We start from the raw sequence: 18,001 nt of genomic DNA, 5'->3' as shown, positions 1-18,001 counted from the left end.
GAAATATGGCTGAAGCAGTGGAAGCCTCAGGTTTAACAACAATCTCTGATGATTAGCTGGATGGTGTAGCTCCTCTCAGCCAGTTCTCCTGACAGCATCATGTGAATTTGCTCTTCAAAGCAGAAGCATTAAAAACAGGAGAGTTAAAATGTACAGAAATAGATTCTTGATGAGTACCTGTAATTACTATATTGAAATGAATTTGATTGTGACATACTCTTGTTTCAGCTGAATTAAAGATTTGTGCATAACTTGTATGGAGCAACCTCAAATATCTATTTATAAAGTAGTTTTGAAGCATCTGAATATCTGTGGTTAAACCACATCAAAAGGTGACTATTTTCACTTTCATCTAAGTGACTACTTTGACCAAACTCAGCTCATTGTACATTTGGTGGGAGTGCAATAGAATCTGAATTAATTGGGAGCTCAGCCAGTGTCCCATGTCATGACCCTAAATGACAATAATTGGTAATGGAAGGAATGCGCTACTGTTGCAAATAAAAACATCAACAGAAGTCATTCAATAAGACCATGGCTGATCGTTTACAACATAATTTTCTTGAACTAACCCCATCTCTCTGGATTCATTTAATATTCAAATATCTATCTACCTCTGTCTTGATCACGCTCAACAAATGAGCCTCCATTGCCTTTTGGGTAGAAAATTCTCAAAATTCACCACTCATTGCGTGAAGACGTTTCTTCTCGTGTCCTGAATGGCTGAACCCCTTATTTTGAGAATGTTACCCCTGGATCTGGGTATCTCAGCCAGATGAAATATCATCCCTGCATCTACACTCCACTGCACGCATGCACACAGATACACACCGGCAGATACGCACACTTACACTCACTCACACCCATCTTCTTCCAGCTATCTCCCACCTGCCTCTTTCTCCACCTTCACCCTCCCCTCCTGCACCTGGCTCCTTCTGTCCATCATCTTCCACTGCCCCCCGTTCCACGAATCACCTACTGACCCCCACCTCACTCCTCCCCCTCTCTTTATACCAGCTATCTTCCCTCCCCATTCTCAGTCCTGATGCAGGGTCTCGACCCGAAACGTCAAGTTCCTTCCACCTCCCCCCACCCCCCCAACAGATGCTGCTCGACCCGCTGAGTTTCTCCACTACTTTGTTTTTTGCTCTGTAAGAATTTTGTATGTTTCGTCTTTCATTCTTCTGAACTGAAAAGGGTTTAGGCAAGTCTGCTTAATTTCTACTTGTGGGACAATGTGCCCCTCCCAGGAATCAATCTGTGAGCACTTATGGATGATGGCCTATAGATAATCACAATCTCACAATCTTCTCCATTTGTAGAGACTTCTATTTGTAGGAAAATAGGGAGCTATGTGGGAGGAAAGGGTTAGATAGATCTTAGAGCAGGATAAAATGTCGGCACAACATTGTGGGCCTAAGGACCTGTATTGTGCTGTAGTGTTCTATGTCGTAGCTTATTGTATTTCTGCTGGCATTGTTCTTTACTGGAATGAATATATTGCTGCTGCTCTGGGTAAATCACAGATGCAGCATTCTACTTGGATGTGTGCATACCCTTGGATTCTGCTCTCTCATTTTATTTATTCATTTTTGGGACATCGTTATTGTTGGCAAGGTCAGTATTTATTGTCCATCCTTAATCGCTCTGGAGAAGATGGGGGTGAGCTGCCACCTTGAACCGCTGCAGTCCTCTGGGTTAAGGTACTCCCACTGCACTGCTGGGGAGTGAGTTCCAAGGTTTAGATCTAGTGACAATGTACAACTGGCAATACATCTCTAAGTCAGGGTGGTGTGCAACTTGAGGGGAAATGCAGATTGTGGTGTTCTCTTGCACCTTCTGCCCTTATCCTTCTCAGGCATAGCGGGCATGGGTTCGGGGGGTGCTGTGTATGTCCTACTTCTCATAAAGAGGACAGACCTGCTCAGTTTTTGGCATTGCTGGGTAGATGCCGAAGTTGTAACTGCACAGACACAGCTTGGTTGGAGTAGAGCATTGATCTTCAGTGCTACAGCCAGGGTGTTGTCTGGACCTGTAGCCTTTGCTGTTTGCAGTGCTCTCAGCTGGTTCATGAGATCAGGTGGAGTGAATCAAATTGGACGGTATTGGCTTACATGCCATAACAGGCTACAAGACGAAGCCGGACTGCATAACTAACAACAACGCATACCTTCCTGTTGAACTTAATGCATTCTATGCTCGTTTTGAACAGAAGGGAAGTGGATTGTCACCACCCACGAGGAAAGCACCTGGCCCAGATGATGTCCTGGGCCGCGTGCTCAGATCTTGTGCTGATCAGCTGGCAGGAGAATTTGCGGACATATTCAACCTCTCCCTGCTTCAATCTCAGGTTCCCTCCTGTTTTAAGAAGACCACTATCATCCTGGTACCAAAGAAAAGCAAGGTAACATGCCTCAATGACTACCGACCAGTGGCTCTGACACCCACCATCATGAAGTGCTTTGAGAGGTTGGTCATGACACGCATCAACTCCAGCCTCCCAGACAACCTGGACCCATTGCAATTCGCCTATCGGGAAAACAGGTCTACATCAGATGCCATCTCCCTGGCCCTACACTCAGCTCTGGAGCATCTGGACAGTAAAGACACATATGTTAGACTATTGTTTATTGAATACAGCTCTGCCTTCAATACAATAATTCCAAGCAAGCTCGTCACCAAACTCCGAGACCTGGGACTCAACACCTCCCTCTGTAACTGGATCCTTGACTTCCTGACCAACAGACCGCAATCAGTGAGGATAGGCAGCAATACCTCCGGCACGATTATTCTCAACACTGGTGCCCCACAAGGTTGCGTTCTCAGCCCTCTACTCTACTCCCTATACACTCATGACTGCGTGGCCAGCTTCTGCTCTAACTCCATCTACAAGTTTGCAGATGATACTACCGTTGTAGGCCATATCTTAAACAGTGATGAGTCGGAGTACAGGAAGGAGATAGCTTAGTGGAATGGTGTCATGACAACAACCTTTCCCTCAATGTCAACAGAACTAAAGAGCTGGTCATGGACTTCAGGAAAGGGGGCAGTGTACATGCACCTGTCTACATCAATGGTGCTGAGGTCAAGAGTGTTGAGAGCTTCAAGTTCCTTGGAGTGAACATCACCAATAGCCTGTCCTGGTCAAATCACGTAGATGCTACTGCCAAGAAAGCTCACCAGCACCTCTACTTCCTCAGGAAGCTAAAGAAATTTGGTTTGTCCCCTTTGACTCTCACCAACTTTTTATTAATGCACCATAGAAAGCATCCTATCTGGATGTATCACGGCTTGGTACGGCAACTGCTCTGCCCAGGACCGCAAGAAGTTGCAGAGAGTTGTGGACACAGCCCAGCGCATCACGGACACCAGCCTCCCCTCCTTGGACTCTGTCTTTACCTCTCGTTGTCTTGGTGTAGCAGCCAGCATAATCAAAGACCCCACCCACCCGGGACATTCTCTCTTCTCTCCTCTTCCATCGGGTAGGAGATACAGGAGCCTGAGGGCATGTACACCAGACTTAAGGACAGTTCCTGCACTCCCCCTGACACACGGGGGTCCTGGTTCCTGTACTCCCCCCGACATACGGGGGGCCCCGGTTCCTGCACCTCCGGCCCCCCCCCCCCCCCCGCTGACGCACAGGGGCCCCGGTTCTTGCACTCCCTCGAAACTCACTGGGTTCATGGGAAAATTTATTATGCCATAGATCTGTGTAATATCTAAAAGAAAATTAATTAAAGAGTGTTGAATTTGAAAGAACATCAACAGTCTGGAAACTGCTAGTCTGGCATCATTAAAGTCAGAGCCTGCTGGATTAATGGAGTTTTGTTGTATTTGAAATATAAGTTTTTAAAAAAACTACTGAAGGAAACTTAAAATCCATTATATTTGAAAATTTATCTGAGGGACATTTAAAACCTATCAGCAGCAATTTAAATAACTTAAAAAAAGTAAAAAAAATTTCAGTCTTAACACATATGAAAGTTTAATTAAGAGCACCATTAAAACACTAACAAACATTGAGCCCACTTAAGTCCAGAACAGAATTGTGAGGGATCGGCTGGACACTGAAGCCACCAGCCATAGCTCTTATACTTTGGCCCTTTGTGTATTCACTAAGATGTAGTTTTTAATACTATGGACAAGTTTTTGTTTAATCAAGTGTCACTTTTCAAGTAAGTCACTGGACTCCTTTAGTCGCTTGTGTTATAACTTCCATCACTTTGGTTTTTCTGCAGAACCTGAACTGGGCTCGAGACGTGTTACTAGGCATCACTGTTCCATGGCAACAGTTGAAGCATATGCCAGCACAAGGACTCTTCTATGAGAGGAACAAGACAAATTTTTTTAATGTAAGTTTTATGGAAAAATGTTCATTCAGATAATTTACCCCCATTGTTTTACTATATGCATTGTACGTTATGAGCAGTTGTACTTAATGGATCTCACCAAAAGAAATAATTAAATAGGATTATCTGTCCACATTTGCCTTCTGTGGTCAGGGCATTGAGTATAAGAGTTGGGACGTCATGTTACAGCTGTGCAAGATGTTGGTGAGACCACACTTGGAGAATTGTGTGCAGCGCTGGTTGCTGACTCAGGAAGGATGTCATTAAGCTGGAAAAGGTGCAGAAAAGATTCCCAAGGATCTTACCAGGACTGGAGGGGTTGAGTTATGAGGAGAGACTGGACAGGCTGGGGCTGTTTTCCCCGGAGCGTAGGAAGTTGAGGGGTGACCTTATAGAGGCATATAAAATCACGAGGGGCATAAATAGGGTGAATGGTCACAATCTTTCTCCCCAGAGTAGGGGGGTATTAAACTAGGGAGCGTAGGTTTAAGGTGAGGGGGAAAAATTGAAAAGGGATCTGAGGGACCAGTTTTTCACACAGAGGGTGGTGGGTATATGGAATGAGCTGTTAAAGAAAGTGTTAGAAGGCAGGTACAATTACAATGTCTAAAAAACACTTAAATAGGTACGTGGATAGGAAAGGTTTACAGGGATATGGGCCAAATGCAGGCAAATGGGACTAGTTCAGGAATGCACCTAGGTCAGCGTGGACAAGTTGGGCTGAAGGGCCGGTTTCCTTGTTGTGTAACTCTATGACTCTATCACAGTACAACTGCAAACTCAGCTGTTCTTTCTTCCTTTCTATGTTTTTATCATTTTATCATCTGAAATCTCTGTGATACTTGCTGAGTCTTGTCCATATATAAGAGGTTTGCCTTCAGTCGTGAAATTGTGGAACTTCCCACTGACTCAACGATAGCAACCTTTTGGAAATTTAACATTCTTTGCATTGGGTACTGCCTTTTGACGGTATTCGTTCATACTGATCCATGACATCCACAAACAGTGATATCAAACTGGCGATCATAGTGACCAAATGATCCCTGGCAACAAAACAAGAAGTAAAAGGTATTATTTTGAAATTGGCAATTATACAGTGTAAAATAAAGATGAAAATATGCATGTAGGTTTGAAATAGAATCTGAACTTTCTTAAATAATATTTTAAAGCTAATGAAATAAATTTAAAATCTATTATGTTTTGAAAATATATCTAAGGGAATTGAAGTCTAAATACACAGAATTAGATTTTTTAAAATGCGAACGTATTTGGGTAAGCCTAGTCCACCATTAGAAACTCAGTTACTGTATCCTCAACAAAGTGTAACATTTTCAGGATATGTTGCAGCAAGAATAGTTCTTAAATACCAGGTTTCTGATTTCCTTTCATTACACGAGATTGCTGCAAAACCGTGCGCTCTGTGCATGAGCAAGGAATCACTGGCGTCAGCTTCTGGATTTCTGTGTTTAGGTGCGTACATGTATTCTTCAGAAACTGCTGTCAGTTTCAAAATGTGATGATGGTGAATGCTGATAGTTTTGACATAACAGATAAATTTTGTGTTTGCAGTTATCTGCATTCAGTTTTGTTTTATAAAAAGTCACATGGATTGACTACTACTAACTGCGTCTGTGTGGTTGTACTTATAGCAACACTGATGAGAAGTGTGTGCAACAGAAAAGGATTGTCAATTCAGTAAACTTTGTGTGTGTCTATGGACTAAATGAGATTTGTTGCGAGTTTGCATTTAAAGATGGCTGTCTTGCTCGCCCTCTCATCAGGCCATTAAAAGACTGCACTCCTACCTTATTACCAAATATTCTCAGACGTTCATTTATTAGAAGCTCTGAAATTACTTGGAGACCACAGCAAAGACATTCATGGACATCTTGGGAACAATTAATCTGCTGATTATGAAAGTAAGAATAGTCTGAGGGAAATTATAGCTTTCAAAATAGAATCTGCAACATTGTGCTGCTCCAGTCAGAGCTGCAAAAGTGTATTTGTTTGCCAAGGAATTTTCATCTGAAACATGACATAATCTGGATCCAGTCTTATTGAGCACTGTGTTGGAATGATGGTCACGGAATCAGGTATGTGTTTAAGTGGGAAACAGTACAGTAAACTGTGTTATAAATCTTCAAAGCATAGTCTGTTTCCTCTTAGCAGTTTTCAAGTAACTAGCTGGCAGTGATGCAAAAGGAAACTTATCTCTTGCGTTCTAATATTCTAGCAGAACCTCTGATTTTTGAGACAATATAATCCTGTATTTGTGTGATGGCATTCTTTGAAGGGCCAACTTAAAGTTGGAGCAGAAGACTGCAGGCTGACCTTATTGTTAGCAATTGCCTGTGGGTAACTTTTCAATAGGCAGTGCAGTGACATCAAAAGGCGTACAAAGCTCATTTAACATTAATTGTACTGTGCATACGGGACCTGTAAGATCACCGAAGCAAGTCTTAAGTGGTGGATTGAGACCTGCTTTGGATGTGTGCATCTTCCACCAATGTTACTAAATATCCTCGCCATCCGTACATTTTGCTGATGGTGGCCTTGGCTCCTCATTTCCCCGTCTCCTGTCATCGGCTTGACTTCCCGACCTGCAAGGAAATGGGCTGGCCCAGGAACTGTAGTTTGGGAGCCCCTGGTCTTTAAAGTATATTGCTCTGCCTATTTTATGTACTGTGCATTGGGAAGATCTGCTTTTTCTGTTCATCCTGCTTTGTGCTGACATCTACATCCATTTACCTTTCAGATATTGTCCTTGTTTAGTGATCAGGAATGAATATTGTGAATGATTCAGCCCACAGTCCTTTCAACCCTTGGATACTGAGCCCTCTTGTAGCATCCCTCTTGTTGCATGGTTAAGCTCCACAGGAGAAACAAGCTAGTTTGTGCATATCTACGAGATGATTGTAATGTCTGATTTAATTTTATCATCACATTATTGTTCATGGTACTTTCCTATGCAACTTCTTTTACAAATGTTCGGACAGTTTCAATAGACAGGTGTGGACTCTCATTGAGTCAAAAAACCTGAAACTTTGATGTTCCATGAAGAGTTCTATGAATTATTTTGGTCAAAGAAGCTGATAGTTCTTTCAGAATCATGTGCTTTTTTTTATGAATTCATTTTGTGAATCTAGGCATCGGTCTTTATTGTTCATTCCTAATTGACTTTGAGAAGACAGTGGTGAGATGCTGCCTCGAATCCAGTCTGGGAGACACCTGGGATGGGGTGCTGCTGTGCATTTAAATTGGGGTGGAAGCCTTTGGGGAATGACTCGTGAGGACCCACAAGGTACTTAATCAAAGCTGCTGCTCTCTCATTGGGTGCCAGATTTCCCAGGACGAGGGAAACCTAGCGAGTCATCCTTAAAACTGAAACACAGGTTAAATCAGAAGTTCTGTTGAAGAGTCAACTGAAATGTTGACTCTGTTTCTCTCTCCACCTGCTGAGTGATTCTGGCATTTTCTGTTTCTGTTTTAAATCAGAAGTTGCCAGTCTCAGCCAAGTACTTAAATTGCCATCCTGCCTCCTGGGAGCAGGCTGGCTGCTCGCTCCTTGCTCTCCTTCTGTTCACTTCACAAGTGGGCATATTGAAGGCTGGTTGGGTTTCAATAAAATGTTAATATTTGTCGTGATCCCATTTTTGGGAGTTAGAATTCACCATTATGCTTCTGTTTAGTAAACCAAGGATCTTGTATATTTTAAAACAAATAAGCAAACAAAATGTTGAAAGTTCACACTTTCATAGTACAGATGATAATGACTGGTAGTTCCAAGCTTTCTGATGTCCAGTAGTCAGCTTGTTGTCAAACTTGATATTAATAGAAAGTGACACATTCTATTGGATAGCATACTGTATTCATTCGTCATCAGAGTCTTTACTTGATTTGCCTTTGTCATGCTGATTTCAACGATATCCTCTCCATGGATTTTAAACTTAAACAGATGAAGGCAGAGTCTGTTTTGACAGAGTGAATGTGGTGCCCTTAAAGAAAGGTAGTTCCAAAGACTCAAGGCCCTCAGATGTCCCATCTGTATCTTAAATGGATGTCCTTTTTTAAATAGTGACTCCTAGTTCTAGATTCACTCACAAGAGGAAATATCCTCTTCGCATCCACTTGGAGGTAGATTCTTGATAAGCAAGAGGTTGAAAGGTTACCCTGGGTAGGTGGAATGTAGAGTTGAGCTTGTAATCTGATCAGTTGTGATCTTATTAAGTGGTTGCACAGGCAAGGGGCTGAGCAGCCTTCTGCCCCTAATTCATATGTGAGGATATATTTTTCGAATTATGGACATTAGTCAGAAATTTCTACCTTATTGTAGGCTGATGTAAAGAATTCTGTTAAAGGTTCATTTACAGTCCAGAATGGCATAGAACACTGTGTTGATGCAGCACCTTTAATGTAGCAGAACGTCCCGAGGTATTTCACGTGAGCATTATGAAACAAACTTTGAAAAAGAGCCATATGAGAACTAGTGATGATGGTCAAAGAGTTGTTTTTTTTGGGGACATTAAGGTGAGGATTTATGGAGGGAGTTCCAGAGCCTAAGGCTTTGATAATTGCAGCCATGACCACCATTGATAGTTGATTATAACTGGGGGCGTACGAGAGACCGAAGTTGGAGGAGGACGCTTGTTGGAAGGGGGGCTGGAAGAAATGACAAAGATGGGCAAGGGCAAGAAGGCCTTGGAGGGATTTGAAAAATAAGGATGTGAATTTTCATATTGAGGTGTTGTTTAATCAGCAATGGGACAGTGTGATTTACGATGAGGGTAGCAGAGGTTTAGGTAAAGCAGAGTAGAATTGGCCAGCAATCCTTTAGCACAGTCAGATCTGGAGGTTACAAAAGTATGAATGAGGGTTTTCAGCAGTTGGGGAGCTGTGGGAGGAGCAGAGTCAAGCATTGTCTGAATCAGGCCGTCGTAGTGATACTCTCATTGCCATCAAATGAGATACCAAGTTGCCAACGATTTGGTTTAGGTCCAGACGGATGCAAGAGGCAGGAGTTGAATTGGTAGCTAGAAAAAGGATGACAGCTGCTCATCGAGCAGTAGATGTAGGACAGGTAACTTTAGGAGGCAGTGGAAGGGTTAAAAGAAGCAGTGGTCATGGAGAGCTGGGTGTTGCCAGCATTAGTATGGGAATGAACATCAATGGGAAAGTGACATCAGTGGGTAACCGACTGAAGTATTATTTAGTCACTGCCTCTTTTAGGATGTTGAGGACTGATGGTACTGCTAGCACTACTGAAATAATTGTATAACTTGAATTTATAATCCAGAATGAAAGATTGCCAATCTTCTGCTCTGGTTGGTTTCCTGCTGAGGGAGTGGAGCACTGTTGGAGGTGCAACCTTTCAGATGTGGCATGAAGCAGCAACCCTGATGCCCTCTCAGATGATCATGAGAAAAACCTGTGGTGCTGTTTACAGAATTACAGGGGAGTTCCCTGGCACCCTGACCAACACCTATCCATCAACAAACATCGCTGAAACAACTACCTCAGTACTGTTTGTGTGCTCTTCAATGTACAAATTGGCTACTATGTTTTCCAATCACCAGACTTCAAATAAACAAATGGAAATGAAATGTTTTAAGGTTATATAAATGCAAGATTTCTCATTTACCTCTCTTCCTCTTTGTTTCTTTCTCCATCTCCTTCCTTGCGATTAATAAAAGTTGAAATCCAATTTTCAAACATAATTTTGATTCCGAATTCAGTAACCCGACATCAGTGGAACATACATTCAATCCAATATTACATCTCGTTTGTCTCGGGTTGTAATTACTTCTCTTTTCCCCAATGTGGAAAGTGATTAGCTGAGAGTGACAGAGATCAACCGGCTGGTTTAATTTAGGATGGGCTGCAGTATTGGCGTGAAAAAATGCAAATCTTTCACTGCAGGCAGGAAGTTCTACATGGCTTGTTTCCCCGAGTGCAGCTCATAATGACACGAATCTTCCAGCAGGGCCTTCCTGCAGGCATTATTCCCTTATTTGAATATGGAAAGGACCCAAGGCCAGCTCCAGGTATGCGTGAAGGTCATACCTCCAGCCTATCATTTGGGGACTGAGGAGCAGTCCACGCATTGTTTGAAACCAGGCATTGTTTGAACTTTTTCAGCAATCTCATTAATTGTTAACAGTTCTCAGTTAAAACCTTAATTACATTGTGTAATCTCTTATGTTTCCTGAGTATACTACTTCTACACTTTCTGCATTTCATAGAATTAAAGTTAACAGAAGTACTTGATACTGCATGTGTGGGTATCTGAAAGACTTTAACCTTGTAACCATTGCCTTGCCTGAACACAAGCAAGCAAGTGTACTTTGCTTGCTTTATAATTCAGTGACATATTGACCGTCTTCTTGTTAGTTCGGACAAAATCCGACGGAGTAGAAGTCTGTTCACATCAAACTTCTGGGAAGTCCACGTGGCAGAATACTGAGGCAGAATGGTAAGGAGACACATGAGACTGCAGATGCTGGAAACTGGAGCAAAAAAACAAACTGCTGGAAGAGCTCAGTTGATCAAGCAGCATCTGTGGAGGCAGAGGGATGGTTGACGTTTCAGGTCTTCTTGCTCACAAAAATACGGCTCGACCATCAGTGTGATGCTTTTGTTGGATAAGATGCTCGCTGAGGCGTTCTGCTTCTGTGCTATCCAGTCTGCAACGTTTTCACCCATTCACATTAAACTGACACCAAGTTGTTTCAGTGAGCAGCTTTTTGCTTAAACCTCCAGTGTGGAAACTTCTCTGTCTTGAGATTTGGATTTCCCACCTATGGAAGTGGTGACGTTCCTTCTCACTGTGCTGAAAAATGGTGCTGTGCAGTTGAAAATTGGCTCAGAATAGAGTAGAGCAATATTGCATTCATTTTTTGGCTTCTTGGCATCTGGCAAGAAAGTCAACCTCAGTAGGAAATTTGGTAGCTCTAGAAACATTTTTCCAGCATAACACTCCCACCAAATGACATCAATGCTAGTGCAATGCCTGAAGTTTGTCTCCAGGTAAATCATCAACCTCATCTCTCTGAAAAATTACTGCTCTTATTTACTTAGAGAATCATCAGCTTTCATGAACCCGATTTCCCTGAAATCATGGACAAAAACAGAAAATGCTGAAAACATTGGGCAGAACAGGCAGCATTTGTGGAAGGAGAAACAGTGAACATTCAGGTCCAGGATTCTTCATTAGAACTGGGAAAGAGAGAAAACAAGATAGTTTTTAGTAGGAAGAAGGGGTGAGGTTATGGTTTAATGGGGGCAGTTACCAACACATTAAGCTGCTTTATCTGTGTATTGCCTTGTAAATGCTGAGACTTTGGGATGTGCCAGGAATAAAATGAGGAAAACATGATGACAGGAGAAATGGCCAGTTCTGATGCAGACAGAAAAAAAGAGTGAGTTGGAGAATGTGGTATTGAGTCTGGAAGGCTGCAACCTGCCCAGGAAGAAGATGAGGTGTTGATTTTCAAGCTTTCATTGGGCCTCATTGTAACAGGAGGCCACAGATAAATAGGTGTGACTGAAAGTGGGACAGTGAATTAAATACCCAAGCAGCAGGAAGCTCGGGATTACTCCAGCGGACTGAACACAGTATTCTGCAATGTGATATTGTCTTTGCCATGATGAATACCAAGTAGGATTCCATTCACGTTTCTTCCTCCTCCCCTCCTGTTCCCCTCACTGTCCATTCCTCCTTTTCCCTCACTTTCTGTCCCACTCCCTCACCCCTCACTCTCCTACCCCACTTCCCCTCGCCCCTCATCTGGCCCACCAACTTTCCTTTCCCCTTTTATTGCTTTTATCTTTAATTCTTTTTCTCCCTGATGCTCTTTTCCTTGTTTCCCCAGTACAAACATATGAGTTGAACCATTTTAGAACTGATGACACTGCCTGATCTATGATATAAAACAGTCCCCGGCCAGCTGAAGTAAATGTGGCCATTTCTATACATATATTGTACAGTCACAGGATGAAATGACCCCTGAAAACATTCCAAACAGCGTGCCCGATAGCTGATGGTAGCAGAGTACTGAGAATAACATTTACTGAATGTGATAGTTCTGCTGTCATCTGCAATAAATGAGCATGGCAGCACTTGCTAATTTGTTGGTTGTTGAGTTGAAAAATTAACAGCATAAAATTATGAATTTGCAACAAAATCTGTGATGCCAGCACTAAAGACTGATAGTCACGAAGAAAGTACACCAGCATGGTGTGAGAAAATCACGCATGGTCAGCAGTGCGAGCCATGCTGTATAACTGCAGAGTGTTTGCTACTCTGTGCTACCTCATGAATATTTTGCAGAACCCCAACATGCACTGACTACTAACTTTGGCAATTTTTGGGTTCCCTTGAAGTGTACTGTTGTATTTACTCAAATGGGGATGGTTAAAGCTGTTATTCCATTGTATTCTGGAAAATAGTTGAGTCTTACGAAAGCATGAACTCCCTGAGAACACATCTATTAACTTCTGGTTTTACTGCAGTTCTCTCATAACTTGCACTAGTTTTAATTCATTTTTTTGGGATCAAGGCACCACAAGAGAGGGCACATTTTATTGCCCTTCTCTAATTGTTCTTAAGAAGATGGTGGTGCACTCTGAAGATACTTCCATAGTGCTGTTGGGTCAGGAAACTGAAGATTTAGACCCAGCAACAATGAAGGAAAGCCAAGATAAGGGAGGTTTGTAACTTGGAAGGGAATGCTGAGGTGGTGGTATTCCCATGCATCAGCTGCCTTTGTCCTCATGACTGAGGTTGTGGATTTAGGAGTACTGTTGGAATCACCTAAGCGAGCAATTGCGGTGCATTTTGCAGATGGTGCACACTGCAGCTACCATGTGCCATTGATGAAGGGAAGAAATGCTTAAGTTGGTAGATGGACTGCCAATCAAGCAGGCTGCTTTGTCCTGCATGGCATTGAGCTTCTTGAGGATTGTTGGACCTGCACTCATACAGGTAAGTGAATGCTTCTGACTTGTGCTTTGTGGATGGTGGAAAGGCCTTGGCGCGTCAGAAGATGAGTTGCTTGGCATGTGATAGCTTTCCTTGAACCTACTCATGCAAGCATGGTACAAGAGTAGGTCCAGCCTGAGTTATTGGTCAATGGTAAGCCCCAGGAAATTGATATCAGGGGACTCGGTGATGGTAATGCCGTTGCATGTCAAGGGTAGGTACTTGGGCTCTCTCTTGTCGATGGTCATTGCCTGGCACTTCTGTGACTTAGCAATTATCAGCCCTTGTTTGAATGTTTTCTAGATCTTGTGGCATTGTCTGCTTTATTTGTTAAGGAGCTGTGAATGGGAAGGAGTTGATGAAGCAGATGAAAAATGGTTGGGAACAGGACACTGCCCTGATGGACGCCCACAGGAGTGTCCTCGAGCTGGAATGATTGGCCTCCAGTAACCACACCCATCTTCCATTGTGTGAGATGAACACTGGAGTGTTTTTCCTTTGTCAGTAGATTGGCTCTTTGTTGCCACACTTGGTTAAAAGCTGCCTTGATGTTAAGGGCAGTTACTTTTACCTCACTTCTGAAAGTCGGCTCTTTGGTTCATGTTTGGACCAAAGCTGCAATGAAGTCTGCAGTCGATGGTCCTGGTGAAACCGAAACTAGCCATCTGTGAGCTGGTTATTGTTGAGTAGGTGCCATTTGAAAACAATGTTGATTACCAAGAGTAGGCTCCTTGTGTGGTAATTGTCCTACTTTTCGTCAACTGGGCAATTTTTCTCATTGTTGGGTAGATACCAGTGATGTAGTTCTGCTGTGGTGTAGCTTTTACTGCTGCTGCCTCACGGTTCCAGGGACCTAGGCTCAAACCTGATCTTGGATGCTATCTGTGCGGAGTTTGCACATTCTCTCCATGATTACGTGGGTGTCCTCCTGATGCTCCATTATTTTCCCATATCCCAAAGACGTACTGATAGATTAATTCGTGTAAATTACCTCTTAATTGATGGCAAGAAGAATCAAAGGGAAATAAGGAGAGGAGGAGTGGGAGCTAGTGGGGTTGGTTAACTGAAAGTTGGCTTGGAAGTGGGCTGAAAAGCAATGTAAATATAAGAAGCACCATGGAGGTTCTCGACCCAAAACATTAACCATCCCTCTGCCTCCACAGATGCTGCCTGACCACTCTGAGGCCCACCAGCAGTTTGCTTTTTGCTCTAGATTGTAGCATCTGCAGTCTCTTGTGTCTCCATGTTATTTATAATGTTTGATTCTGTAAGTACAGCTATGTCAAGCTGTTACCTGACTAGTCTGGGGGGGCAGCTCTCCCTGAATTTAGACATGAATCCCCAATGCTTCTGAGGAGGACTTTGCAATGTCACCTGGGTGGTGTGAGGCGACTTTGTCATGCCTGAATTCAGTGCCAAGGTCGATATCTAGGGAACTATATACCTCATCTGCACAGGGTATGTACCTTTGCACTGGTGGAACAACCAATTCTAAGTGCACCATTCAAGGAGCACAGGCACAGTACCCTAGTGTTCCTCACAAACTTAACCTCTTAATTAAATTTACTGTTAGAAATATATATATACACTTTGGGTACTATTCTTTAAGAATGTGCAATTACATTGATAATGGTAACTCGAAAGGTAGATTGCAAAGCATTTTGATCAATATATTAAGGAAATGAACATTTCTGCAGCTAATTCAATATTATGTGTTTCTTGGGCTTTCAGATATTTTTACCTTGCTCAAGGGCTGACCTTCCATTTATAGGCTATTTTCTTCTGTAGAGATGAATTGTATTTTTGTTTCTTCCTTAAACAACAATTAAAACTGTTTCATCAAGAAGTCTGGTTGCTGGCTGCTCAACATATGTTTATCTTAGAGGTGCTTTCCTTATGGCCTTCCATTCTTGTGCTGTACAAATGATACTGCGTTAATGTTATGCAATGGTATGTTATCTGTGGTTCATTGGTAACACTGGCTTCTTGAGCCATTGTACGCATTTAGGCTGGCCTGTTTCTCTATGTTGCAGCAGCGATTACACTTCAAAGATATTTCGTTGGCTGCAGGTACTTTGGGATGTCCTGAAGCCATGAATCTTGCTCTTTAGATTCAAGTTTATTCTTTTATCTTGCCAGTTCTTTGAACACTGCAGAGTCCCTGATATTCAGGTTGTGAGATAGTTTCTGTCACAGTTTATTAAAAAGCTGTTGCTCTTTGGTATTTGAACTTTTCCCAGTGGTTGAGAAAATTTTGTATTAGCCAAAGACTGGAGAAAAAAAGACTTTTTATTTGCCAAGCGACTTGAGTGTTCAAGTTTTTACAGGATACACAATAATCATGTTTTTTTTCTGTCGACCTTGTTGGTCACTCATTTGCATATCAATATGGCTTATTCAAACATTTTCAACCCATTGTACAAGGTGACAGAAGGTCTCAGAAAACTCCTCCCATTATTCCTCTTTGATGGAAATTATATTTTTTACAAACAGAATTTCAAATGCCTTTAATGTCATTTTTGGGCTCTTTTACAGAATGGGACAGTGAGGTGATCTCACAGACAATGTGGTAGCTAAACTAGTTTCTTTCTATAATGATAAAATAACAGAAGATCTCTGGCAGGTGAAGAAAAAAATAACTTTAAGTAATAGCTCTAAGGGGGCAAGATCACTAGTGAAAAAAATGCACACAAGGACAGATGAAGAAGGAAGGGACAATGTTGAAACTAAAGCAAAAAAACATAAAGAAACATCATCTAGCACATCCTCGTTAGTGGAAAGAAAATTAAAGCATAATAAGATGACTAAACAGATATTCAGAGCTGTAAAATGAGTACGGAGAAAAGTTCACAAGGGGTGTCAAAATTAACAGCATTTTTTATAATTAGCGATAAGGTGAGGCCATGAGCTCCTTGAAAAACGGAAACAGTAAAGTTGTAAATGAAAATAAGAAAACAGTGGTCATGTCGATTAATTATTTTGTGCCAGTGTTTACAATGGAGGAAGGAAATAGCTTGTCAACCATCCCAAGGGAACTAGAGTTGAATCAAAGGGCATTAGCTCTTTCAAATGAAAGTAAGTGTAACCTGAGTAGTAATTGAGAGTAACTGGAAAGAGCGCAGAGGAGATTTACGAGGATGTCGCCAGGACCAGAAGGCCTGAGTTACAGGGAGAGGTTGGCCAGGCTCGGTCTTTATTCCCTGGAACGTAGGAGGATGAGGGGCATCCTAATAGAATTGTTTAAAATTATGAGAGGCTTAGGTAACGTGGATGGTAACAGTCTTTTCTCCATGTTATGGGAGTCCAAAACTAGGGGGCATAGGTTTAGGGTGAGAGGAGAAAGATTTAAAAGGGACCTGAGGGGCAACTTTTTCACACAGAGGATGCTGAGTATATGGAACGAGCTGCCAGAGGAGGTGGGTGAGGCAGGTACAACAGTATCATTTAAGAAGTACTTGGATAGGTACATGGAGGGGTGGGGCTTAGAGGGACATGGGCTGAACGCAGGAAACTGGGACTAGCTATGTGGGTACTGTGGTCGGCGTGGACTGGTTGGGCCAAAGGGCCTGTATCCATGCTGTATTGCTCTATAACTCTAATAAAAGTAGGGGCAAACTCCCAGACCAGAACTTTTATCCCAGAATTCTAAAAGAAGTGTGCACGTGCCCTAACTTTAACCTAACAACAATTTCTTGATTTGGGAACCCTTCCTTTAGATTGGAAAATTATTCATGCTCTTGTGATATTAAAGAAAGTTGAGAAATGGCAACCAGGGAATTATGTTGTTGGAAAATTACTGGAGGGAAAATGAGGAATAATGACTGAACATCTTGATCAGAGGTGCCAGTGTGGATTTGTGAAGGGAAGATCATGTCTGGGTAACCAATTACATTTTTAGAAATACTGACTGGATTAGTGGGCAGGGGAGTGTCTAAGTATGCTCTTTGACTGGAGTTCCAGAAAGCATTTGATAAAAGTGTATATAAGGTTGTTAGCTAAGTTTGAATAAATATTAAGGTATAAGATATCTTTATTAGTCACATACATCGAAACACACAGTGAAATGCATCTTTTGTGTAGAGTGTTCTGGGGGCAGCCCGCAAGTGTCGCCACGGTTCCGGCACCAACATAGCATGCCCACAACTTGCTAACCCATACGTCTTTGGAATGTGGGAGGAAACTGGAGCACCTGGAGGAAACCCACGCAAACAAGGGGAGAACGTGTATAAACTCCTTACAGACAGCAGCTGGAATTGAACCCGAGTCGCTGGTGCTGTAATAGTGTTACACTACCGTGCCTGCCTACTCGTGGAGTTCAAGAAAATTATTGATCTGGTTGGATGAGCCTCAGGAGCCAGAGTGGTGATCTTAAACAGATGCTCAAATTGGCAGGTTGTCCTACAATGTGTACACAAATTTCTGTTTTGGGCCCACTATTCTCCATAACTGAATCAGATAATGCGACAGAATGCTAAGCAGCCAAGTGTGATGTAAAGACATGAGGCATTATAAGTAGTGTAGAAGAGACCATTAAGTTTTATGAATGAATGACCAACGCTATTATTGTTTGAACAGCTTGTGCGTCAAGAATGGCACGGTGAGCATCATTTTCCAATTCTCTTTGGCTACAGTGAGGTGCGGGAAGATAACTAATGTAGTTCCATTGCTTCAGTAA

At 42.3% G+C, this 18,001-nt stretch overlaps 1 protein-coding gene across 1 annotated transcript in view; it reads left to right on the top strand.

Moving 5' to 3' along the window:
• cabin1 (calcineurin binding protein 1) overlaps window positions 1–18,001 on the top strand; it is a 365,306-nt gene that overhangs the window by 152,634 nt on the left and 194,671 nt on the right. The window contains 1 exon segment of the mRNA XM_052032487.1: window positions 4,239–4,352. Within this exon segment, the coding sequence (XP_051888447.1) occupies window positions 4,239–4,352 (114 nt within the window).

The sequence above is a fragment of the Pristis pectinata genome, chromosome 17 (genome assembly GCF_009764475.1).
Source record: "Pristis pectinata isolate sPriPec2 chromosome 17, sPriPec2.1.pri, whole genome shotgun sequence".
Classification (NCBI taxonomy): domain Eukaryota; kingdom Metazoa; phylum Chordata; class Chondrichthyes; order Rhinopristiformes; family Pristidae; genus Pristis; species Pristis pectinata.
The sequence above is the reverse complement of the archived record's forward strand: the minus strand, read 5'-3'. Positions and strand labels throughout refer to the sequence as shown.